This window comes from Mauremys reevesii, linkage group 7 (genome assembly GCF_016161935.1).
Source record: "Mauremys reevesii isolate NIE-2019 linkage group 7, ASM1616193v1, whole genome shotgun sequence".
Taxonomy (NCBI): Eukaryota; Metazoa; Chordata; order Testudines; family Geoemydidae; genus Mauremys; species Mauremys reevesii.
Window position 1 is genome coordinate 106,970,180 of NC_052629.1, and position 10,583 is coordinate 106,980,762.

The 10,583-nt window shown below is 48.7% G+C and overlaps 1 protein-coding gene and 1 long non-coding RNA gene across 2 annotated transcripts in view; one reads left to right on the top strand and one right to left on the bottom strand.

The window, feature by feature from the left end:
* GRIP2 (glutamate receptor interacting protein 2) overlaps window positions 1-2,508 on the bottom strand; it is a 463,550-nt gene extending 461,042 nt beyond the window's left edge. The window contains exon 1 of the mRNA XM_039546766.1: window positions 1,439-2,508. Within this exon, the coding sequence (XP_039402700.1) occupies window positions 1,439-1,493 (55 nt within the window). The 5' untranslated portion in view covers window positions 1,494-2,508. The remainder of the gene's footprint in view (window positions 1-1,438) is intronic.
* LOC120409175 overlaps window positions 1-10,583 on the top strand; it is a 61,701-nt gene that overhangs the window by 37,818 nt on the left and 13,300 nt on the right. The gene's annotated exons all lie outside the window — the stretch shown is intronic.

Sequence of the window (10,583 nt, forward strand, 5' to 3'; positions counted from 1 at the left end):
GTGCAAGAGCACCCATATGTATTACTGCAGACCAGTGTTACATAGCACTGTACCCCACGGTGACTGCATTAAAGGACTAGTTTGAAGACACTATGGATTTGTTGAAGAAGATGCTTTTTAATAGAATAAAATCTCTGATTTTCAGCAGAATTCACGTTCTCAGTTTAATGAGCCTGGAGTCCAAGTTAAGTGGAAGCAGTGGACTCAAGAGGTTAAAAACACTATGCTGTTATCTTGAAACAGAGTGCAAGAAAGAGATAAGTAGCATCAGAAAAAAGACTCACTAAATATATCAGTTTAACCATTCAAACCTGAAACGTCACAAAGCAGGTAACAGTGAAATTTGTTTCTATGTCTGGTAACCAACAGGGTTGAAAAGCCTTTGATTTTTGCATTACTCGGTGCAACTGTAATGCTTTAAATCATTCTTGAGCCCTGCTTGGCATTGCAACACAACTCACTGCTAACCAACTGTAGCAGGGCAGCATTGAAAGGAGAAGCTGCAAAGGCAACCAGAAAAGGAATTCCTGCTCATCTCTGACCCTAAAAACTTGTCTCAGGTTAACTCCCTGAAACCACTGTCATGGGATCGCGACAGAATTATTCTCCATTTCTGACACAGGTACTGTCCTCAACACTATTATCCCAATTCATACATGCTCCCCATGAACCAAAATAAACTGGCATGTAAGATTTTAAACCTTCTTTAAGTTCTGCCACCTTGTGGGAGTTTCCTTCCAACTTTTATGAGCTGCAGATCCAACATTAATTTAACATCACACTGTAGAACATAATTCCCAGATGCTGGGAGTAATAGTATGAAAGAGAATATGAGTAGTAGTAAGCTTGCAGGAGCGCAGTGAAATTCACAAGACCCACATCCCTGTTTGAAGTTAAGCACTGAGAATAATTGCCATTTGGAAGCAGCAGCAGCTTTAGAAAGTTACATGCAAGATGCTGCATGCTACTCGACTGCCAAAAATAAATATTCAATTTCCCCTCTCTCATATCTTCTCCCAACACTCAAAACACACGTAAAAGAGCACCACCTCCAATCTTACACCCAGCACGATGGATGGAGGACAGAGGTGCTGCTTTAAAGTTTATTGGCATTTGGTGTATTTCACCCCCTCAGCCAGTGCATCAGACATCTGATTTATGCTGCTGTTCCTGGCAAACAGGTAACCACCAAGCAGGGCTCAAAGTGATTTGTATTCTTGGGAGGGGAGGGGGGGATCCCTACCAGAACCATTGTAAACACGCAGTTCAAACAGGGGCCTCAAAAGAGAGGCTGCATTTTCAAGCATCCCTCCAGAGACAAAGAAACACACACACACACTCCTTACAACCCCATGAAAAACTCCAAGGCAGTTTCTCAGAGCAGTGCAATATCCCCCCACCCCCGTAGCATCCCCCCTGGTTCTGTAGCCAGCCTTACCTTCCTCCTGCATTCTCTGCAGACACAGGGTCAGATTCTTCCTCCAGCCTGGCATCCCGGCACCGGAGCAACCCGCTGAGGCGGCGAGGGGGCCTTTTTTTTCCTCCTTCGGCAAGTCTGTACAGGGCCCCCGCCCCCACTCCAGGAGCGCGGTGGGTACAGCGCAGCGAGCAGCGGCGAGACCGAGGGCTTCACAAGGCTAGACATGGATGTGCGCTGTGCTCCATCGGTGCTCGTGCAGGAACAAGGCTGGGGGGGGGGGGCAGTGAGAGCGGGGGGGTAGCCAATAAAAACACCCCGCCGGGCCGCTGGCTGGTGCTGCTTCAGCCGAGCCTCTCCCGACCCGTGGCGCGGGACTGTGGCTCCGCTGAGGCTGGTTCCTGCCCTTAGTGTAGCCACGCGAGCTGCGGTTCCCGGCGTGGGGGTGGGGATCGTACTAAGTGGCAGGAGAAGCCAGGGGGGCGGCACGGCAGTGAATTCCCTCCGTCCCTCAGCGAAGCCTTCGGGCAGGGGAGCGCGAGCAGCGTGCGGCTGCCGGGCCCCCGGGGGGGGGGGGGGCTGTCCTGCGGGGAGAGCCTAGCCGCGTGCCGCCGGGGCTGCGATTCCCGCCAGGGGGTGCCCGGGGTAGTACAGTCCGGCTCCAGGCTGGAGCCGAGTCACTCCGTTTCCCACAGCTGGGCAGGTAAGAGCAGCCGGATGAGCCTTTCCCCCGGGGTTGGGCGTGATGTTCTTCTGGTTAACGTGGGGAGCCCTGTGCATGGCAGGAGGGTGCGCCCCGAAGGGAGCCGGGGCAGGGAGGAGGCGACAAAGGGCGCTTTGGGGAGCTCATGGACCATTTGTGTCTAAACGGGAGCTGCGACTGAGGGCCTGAAACCGCTGCCAGAGAGGCTCTACTGAGCCCGATTACACCAGGCGCCGCTCGCAAGGTGATAGGGAGCGATGCCTCTGAGTTGTGCCTTTGATAACTGTATCATCGCCTGGTTTGTTTGGCAACGGAGACAGGGAGAAAACACACGCAGCCACCCACTCCGCTGAGCACAAATGAACCTGCTGCCGCCTCAGCCCCATGGCAGGTGTGTGTCATCAGGTCTTAGAAGATCGCACGTTGCGGATTATTCAGCCCCCGCCAGATTCCAGAGGTGTCAGACCAAAAAAAAAACAACCCCATCACACGTTATTTTAATTAGGTATTTTCTCTCTGATCAAGCCATTTCAATGGACACTGTCAGTTTGCAATCTAATCTGTCTGAATAACTGTAGTTAAAGGAACTACACCTGCTTCTTAGTTCTTTCCTGCTAATTGTCCTGGCTTCCACATTTTCTTATTTTTTTCCATTATTTTCTCTCCCCCACTGCAGTGTGAAACCCCACATAAACAATAGGGGACTGTCTATTTTACCATGTGTAATCAAATGCACAATGTAAACAGATCTTTTAAAGGAAAATATTTTTCTTTTTCTCTAAACTGAGGCATTACTTGTAACAATGGTAGGTTAAAAATCAATCAGACTGATTTTAAGTTGACGGTGTCCCTTTTAAAGATTGTTTAACATTTACATTTTATAATGAAAACCTGAGACCAAGAGAAATATTTGCATGATTAATTAATATAATTGATTTTGAACATAAGCATTTCCTGGAATGTCTGAAACTCAAACCCTGAAAGTGAAACTGTCTATAAACAAAAAGTGAAACGTCGATTTTCAGTCCAAGCTGAACGAAATTCAAAGAGTAAATGAGGAGCACAAAGAGTGACCAGTAAATAGGACTGTAAAAATTCTTTCACCTCATAAACTAAGAAGTTATTAGTAACGTAGGGAAAGAAGTTTGATAAATAACTAAATTGAATGTATCCCGTTAATCTGACATGTTGTGTGTGTTTTTACCACAAAGGTGTGATTTTAGCACAAATAGGCATACCTATGCTAGCTTTAAACAAGTTAGCACAGGAAACAATAGTAGCAAAGATGTAGCGACACAGGCTAGCAACCCAAGCATGAGCCCATCAGGGACTCTGGGTACATACTCTTGTTGCTAGCCTATGTCACCATGTCTTTACTCTTATTGTTACCTGTGTTAGCTGGACTGACTTTAATTAAGCTGTGCCTACCTGTGCTACAGTAACACCTTCACTTTGGAGTGAAGACGCATCCAAAAATGGTCTCTAAAGCCCTGATTCTGCACCTATGTCCCAATCCTGCTAACATGCCTGTATGTAACACTTTGCTCACATGCGTAGGACTACATATTTGAAACTGCTTATGTAAAGTTGCATGACTTGAACCAAAGTTTATAATGTTTTTTTCCAATTGTAATGACTATTCACAAGTATTTAAAAAATCTGGGGGTGGTTGCAAACTATCTCTGATTTTTTTTTAAGGATACCAGAGTTTTGTTCATTCTTGAACATGCAGTTACATTTATTGCATATGCCACAATGTTCATGTTTTTAAATTTCCTGAGGGCAACATTTCTTAGTAGTGACTGACAGACTTTTTGTTCTTTGTCAGGCCTTTTACAAGCACTGGTAGGCCTTCATGTATATCTCTGCCTTCATGGTGGTAGCTATTTTAATGTGTGTCATGGCAGTTGTAACCTTATAAGATTATGGACCAAATTCTCACTCAGACCCCAGAAGGTAGGGTGCAGTAGATCAGCCAGTTTGTGTTACAGAGAGCTGTCCCTCTGGCCCACTTTGGATGGTTGGGACAGCCGCATCACTATAGGGACACAGTAACTAGAGTGACTGTCTATTGCAGCTTAGCTGGTGGGGGAGGCAGGAAAAAGGAATTGCAGTTTTGTTTTCCCTTTGGGTAAGAAAGGGAAAAGAGAACATAAGAACAGCCATACTGGGTCAGACCAAAGGTCCATCTAGCCTAGTATCCTGTCTTCTGACAAGTATCAGAGGGGTAGCCGTGTTAGTCTGGATCTGTAAGAGCAACAAAGAATCCTGTGGCACCTTATAGACTAACAGACGTTTTGCAGCATGAGCTTTCGTGGGTGAATACCCACTTCTTCGGATGCAAGTCTTCTGACAGTGGCCAGTGCCAGAGGGAAAGAACAGAACAGGTAATCATCAAGTGATCTAAGTCTGCAGCTCGGAGACCCATGATTGCTGCTGAGGTAGCAGTAACGTCTCCTAGCATCTTTGGGTTAGCTCTCGGAATGTTTACAATGTGTAGCATCAGGGGTGAAAGTAACTTAAAGGACTTGCTGGTACTCGGGAATCCCGAGGAGCGGCGTGGCCTCCACCGGAAGAGGCAGCCTTTAAATCAGGATTTAAAGGGCCCAGGGCTGGGGCTGTGGTAGCAGCAGCTGGAAGCCCTTTAAATCATCCCCGAGCTCCCAGCTGCAAAGGTGGCTGGGCGCCCTGGGGTTCGGGGGCAATTTAAATGGGGCAATTTAAAGGGCCCAGGGCTCTGGCTGCTGCTACCGCAGCAGAACCCTGGGCCCTTTAAATTGCCAACGGAGCCCCAGGACTCCAGCAGCAAGGCCCGGAGCTCCGGCTGCCGCTACCCTCCAGGGCCCTTTAAATCGTCTCTGGAACCCTGCTGCCGGAGCCCTGGGGCAGCGGCGGCAGGGCTCCAGTGGCTATTTAATGGGCCCAGGGTGGTAGAGGCAGCGGGAGCCCAAACCCTTTCAATAGCCACCAGAACCCTGCTGCCACTACCCCAGGGCTTTGGCAGGCTCCGGGGGCCCTTTAAATTGTACCCAGAGCCCTGGGGTAGTGGCAGTGGGGCTCCAGCAGTGATTTAAAGGGCCCGGGGCGGTAGCGGCGGCAGGAGCCCTGGGCCCTTTAAATCGCCACCCGAGCCCCACAGCCGCTACCGTGGGGCTCTGGCTCCGGCAGCAATTTAAAGGGCCCTGGGCTCCAGCCCTTTAAATTGCTGCCTCAGGAAGCTGGTCCACCCCGGTGTGGTGCACCAGCCCTTGCCGGCAGGGGTGGTAGGTTTGTAGAAATTTTGATGGTGCCCAGATCCTGCCCCTGCCTAAACTCTTCCCCCCCCCCAACTCCACCCCCCCATCTGCCCAAGACTCTGGGAGGGAGTTCGGGTGAGGAAGGAGGTCTGGGGTGCAGGGCACTGGGGTGCAGGAGGGGTGCAGGCTCTGGGAGGGAGTTTGGGGATGGGAAGGAGTGGGGAGGGAGGGGGTGCAGGGGTGAAGGCTGTGGGGTGAGGCTGGGGGTGGATTTGGGGTGTGGCTGGGGATGAGGGGTTTGAGGTGTTGGAGAGGCTCAGGGCTAGGACAGAGGGTTGGGGTGCGGAGGGGATGAGGGCTCTGGCTGGGGGTGAGGGCTCTGGGGTGGGGCAGGGCTGGGGATGAGTTTGGGGTGCAGGCAGGCTGCCCTGGGACTGGAGCCAGAGAGAAGGACTCCCCCCAGCCCTCTCTCTGCTGGCAGCAGCGAGCTCTGAGGTAGGGACCCCCTTCTCCCCCCCCCCGGCAGCACACTCACCCCCCATCACTGCACGAGCTCCTAGGGCCCCTCTCAGGTCCAAGAATCCCCCTCGCCTCCCCTGTGGTGGGTGCCATGCGGGGGAGGGGGCTGCTATCACATGTGTGCCTCCTCCCCTGCTGCTGCCCCTCACTGTAGCCTCACTGGGGCTGTCCCTTGCCCAGCGTGGGGCAAGAACAGTGACTGCAGGCAGGGGGGCAGCTGTACTGGTGGAGGGTCTCACTGGAAAATGAAAGGATCCTAGGGGGAAAGGCAGCCTGCCCTGGCAGTTGTGGAGGGGGGCACTAGGACCCCGTGGCAGCAGTTAATGCAGGTAGGCAGCATGGAGCTGCAGGGGACAGGGAGAGACAAACACTCTGCTCCGGGACCCAGGGAGGTGCATAGGGGGCAGCAAAGGGGAGGCGTGGGGGGGCAGCAGGTGGGGCCGGGGGGGGTGACCCGGCCCCGAACATTTATGCAGCCGGGCTCGGACCCTCAATATTGCTGGAGCCAGGAGGAGGAGTCAGAGAGGAAGAGAATGCTCCATTTTCTTGCCTGTAGTTACTGCATCTTTTCTTACCGGTCCTCCATACTGGCCCGTACCGGCTTACTTTCACCTCTGTGTAGCATAGAAGCCAATTGTTTTAAGGGCAACATAAGGTGGATGGATAACATAGCCCACCACCAAACTGATGAGCAACATTCCTCTGCATTCTTGTGAAACGTAAAGGACTTTCACACACAGACAGTTTAATCCCCCTGCCCCCTTAAGGAACCAGTGCTGCAGCTACCATCCCCTGGCTGAAGAGGATTCCTTTTGAATGTCACGTCTGTATTGGCCAGAGGAACGAGTGGTGGTGAACACAAAACTGTCCCCCTCTTTTCAAAGAATAGTGACATCATCAGTTCCTGCAGACTTAGGCCTTGATCCTGCAAACATTTAAGCACATGCTTAATTTTACTCACATGAGTAATCCTATTGTATTCAATAGGACTACTCACATGTCTAAAGTTAAGCACATGCGTAAATGGTTGCGGGACTGAGGCATAAGCAGTCAAGCCCAGGAACTGAACTCAAGTTCTCAACATGGTGATGCAGTGAATTACCCCAAACATTGCTCCCTTTGCCAGTAATTTCTAACTCCTGGAGCTATCCATCATCCCCAACTGGGAAATATATCTAGACGCAGGCAACTAAAGATATATTTTAGAAAATCAGCTAGTATAGTCTGTAGGCAAAGGTGTGCAGCTTGCCTCTTTTTCACTGTAGCCAGCTCTAAGGGACATTTCATGATGAAAATCAGCTGGCAGCAACAGCACCGCTATCTCTCAAACTCTGGCACATCCACTAGTGGTGGCACAGCAGCAAAGATTACAGAGGATAGGGTGGTTATGTTGAATCACAGATGATGATGGGGAGGGGTACATTTCTTGTCTGACCTGCTACTGGAGGAATAGCTAGACTGCAACCCCACTACAGTAAACTCCTGTTTATCCAAATGTATGGGGGGGAAGTGGAAACTTTTGGCTAACCAGGCGTTCGGATGCATGGAAGGGCTGTAGCCTAACATAGTGCTACAAAGGAACACACTGTGGATTCAGATAATTAGAGCCCTACAAATTTTGCATCCGCATCCAGTCTGTGATCTGCAACAATGATCCACAGATTTGCAGCGCTTTAGGTATAAAATTTGGATCTGCATGCAGCCGTGAACTGCAAAAATGGTCTTTGGGTATCCACATCTGAGAGTTCTACAGAAAACTAGGATTCAGATAACTGGAATTATACTGTAGTGATGAATACCCCTCTTGTCACCAGCTGGAAATCTGACATGCAAAAATCTCTTGGAAAAACAATTCTCTGTAGTTTTGGTGCAAAAGTATGTGATAACTTGGGGAGCTACAGTAAATCAGAATTCTTTAGCTGAATTTGATCAGTGAACATCACCCTAACTTGCAGAAAGTTTGTGATGCACACCAAATGTTCAATCTGACAACAAAAAAATTAGAAAGACCCTTATCAAGCCAAAATAAATGCTAATGAAAGGAGACAATGTTTTCTAGTAGTTAAAACATGGAAGTGGGGCTTATTCAGCATTTATGGGCTGCTCAAAAATATTCACAGGAAAGGTACAGAATTATTAGGAAAGGATTTTCAAAAAAGGTCCATGGTGGCCCAACTCCTCTGCTCCCTCTGAAGTCAACGAGAGTTTTCAGAAGTGTGCTTGTGTTGAAAGGGCGAACATGAAGATGACAAGTGTCTACCTTTTAAAACAGCTGAGTGCCAAGGAAATAAATACAGATACAATAGGCAGAGTACTAGTTGAAAATATTGCCTTATGAGTTTTACAATTGTACGTGCTATAGTCATTACAATTAAAGCACCAATGCTACTAGGCTGGGATTTTCAGACGCGGCTAATATGAGTGTAACACTGTTCCCTTGAAATCAATGAGTCAGTGCTTGAATAGGAAACTGCTACCTATTGAGCCACTAACATTTTTGCTGCATTCTGGCTTTTCCTCGAAAAATCTTCCCTCTGAGTCAGTACTGAATCAGTGCCCCAGCCTGGTGGTAGAAGGTTCTATCCTTTCACTGGCAACCACCAACTGATTTTTCAGGCAAATGGAAATTGAGAAGTGCTGATTGGATACATCTCTTGAGCTGTGTTCTGCCCACATGGCCTCTAGAATCAGTGCTGCATTTTTAGAATACCTAACTGAAAGAATAAGGTCGGCTTGGATACTGCGATGACACTGACATAAGCCTAACAGGTGGCATTGACTTGTAAGTGCACGCTACAGCTGGGTACAACATACTGCAAGGGTTGTTGTCAGACAAATGATTTCTCCTGGATGACATGCACTGGGACCTGGTGACTAGTTCATGTCGGCTGCTGATGGTACTGAATATGTCCTCGTGTGTCTTCACGCTTGCCTGGTGCTCCCCTCCTTGCTAAAAGGAGGACCCAGGCAGACTGCAAGACACAGCACAAAAGCCCGGAAGTCCTCATAGCGGTACGAGCTGTTTTGCTGACAGTTATAGCCAAGTTCATGGTGCTGAGGCTGACAGAAGGACACAATCTAAGATAGGTAGTTATGCTGCTTGAATAGGGGGGGGAATGAAGCTGATGATCAGTTTGGATTCAATATCACAACTGCTCGAGTGGAGCAGCTTGTTGAACTCACAGGGGCTGGAGCTAGCGATGGAGGAAACATCAAAGCTTCATTTCAGCTAAGCTCCATGGTGTTTGGGTTGTTATCCCCCAAGCCAATCTTGTTTGAAAAATTCAAGTGAAAAATCTCACCAGGAGAGGCTCAGTCAGGTGAGGCTTCTCGTGCTGCTTCTTTCATTTGGGCAAGAAATGTATTTCTAGAGCCCCAGCTGTGTGCGAGTTGCTTTAAAGACAAGTAGGTGCATAAGGGCCTGGCCCTGCAGAGCTTCCAGTCTAAATGGCCAGGACAGGGGGGCTGGAATATGGCAAACCGCAAGTGATTAAGAGGTGAAGTTGATTATAAGCATTGCAGTGGGCACACAGCAGCATTTCACAGGTGTAACGGAGGAGAGAATTTGGCCCAATGCAGTTTAAGATGGAACTCAAGGGGTTTTACAGCCCATTTCAGAAGTTCTGTTCCATGCACGAGGTTAGCTGATGACAGTAGTGTTTGCATGGCATCATAAGAGGTCTTCCAAGCAATAATAATGGAGCTCATTAGAGGAGTCCTCACTTCATCAGCCTGTGAAGAGTGGGAGCTGAGCTGCCCGCCCCCGAGAGAGGCAGTGGAGTGAGAGCTCCCCCGCTGTCCCCCTTTAACCTCTGACCAAGTGGGTTGAGAGCTTCTTTCTGCAATGCTTCATTTGTAATGAAAGAAGTACTGGGGCTCAAGCAATATATTTTTTTTAAACACACTTTCATAAATGATGCAAAGAGCCCAGAGGTGCTGGGGCTATGAACTGCCAGGCCCAGAGATGCTGGGGCTCAGCCCTGGTACAAATTAAGCAGTACCCTTCTGTCATAAATGTTGAATCTGCAAGGACCTTCACCCCCACACTGAGCTCCATGAGTGGAGAGTGCTTGTTTGCCTGGCTGTTTGATCCCAACTTAGTGACTGGTGGTGCATTCTTCCTACCCCTTTTGTTGCCTTGTTTTAAATAAGTACTTTTTGGTATTCCCTCCAAGCAAACTCCCTGTCCTCTAAACCATGTTACCCCACCCTTGACGGAGTTCCTGGGTAGCCCTTCTGGGAAATGGGTTGTTGCCTCAGCAGTCCCTCCCAAGGTGCATTTCATTTTGAGCAGGCTTAGATATCTATGTGGAGGCTTTACCTTCCTTAGTGAACTGCTGCCATACAACATATAGTTAGTAACATTGTGCTGGCTTCGTTTCTATCTTAGTTTTGTTTAATTCTGCAGATAATTATCCAAGAATGTTTCCTATTTCCAGACCCTCTCTCGCACTACTGGACTTAGTCTCTTTCATTCCACTTATTTTTTTCTTTCATTAAGTGGCTTGCAGGGCAACCGGTGTTTTGTAAATACATCAAGGGAAAACAACAACAACAACATTTACATAGCGCCATCTCTGGTCATTGTTTTGATGCAAACTTCCCACTGACGCTCAGTAGGAGTTTTGCACACAAAATGATGGCAAGATATTGCATGTAAATTATGCCGTCCCTGTAAATTAGTATTTAAAATTGATTCCACATATAA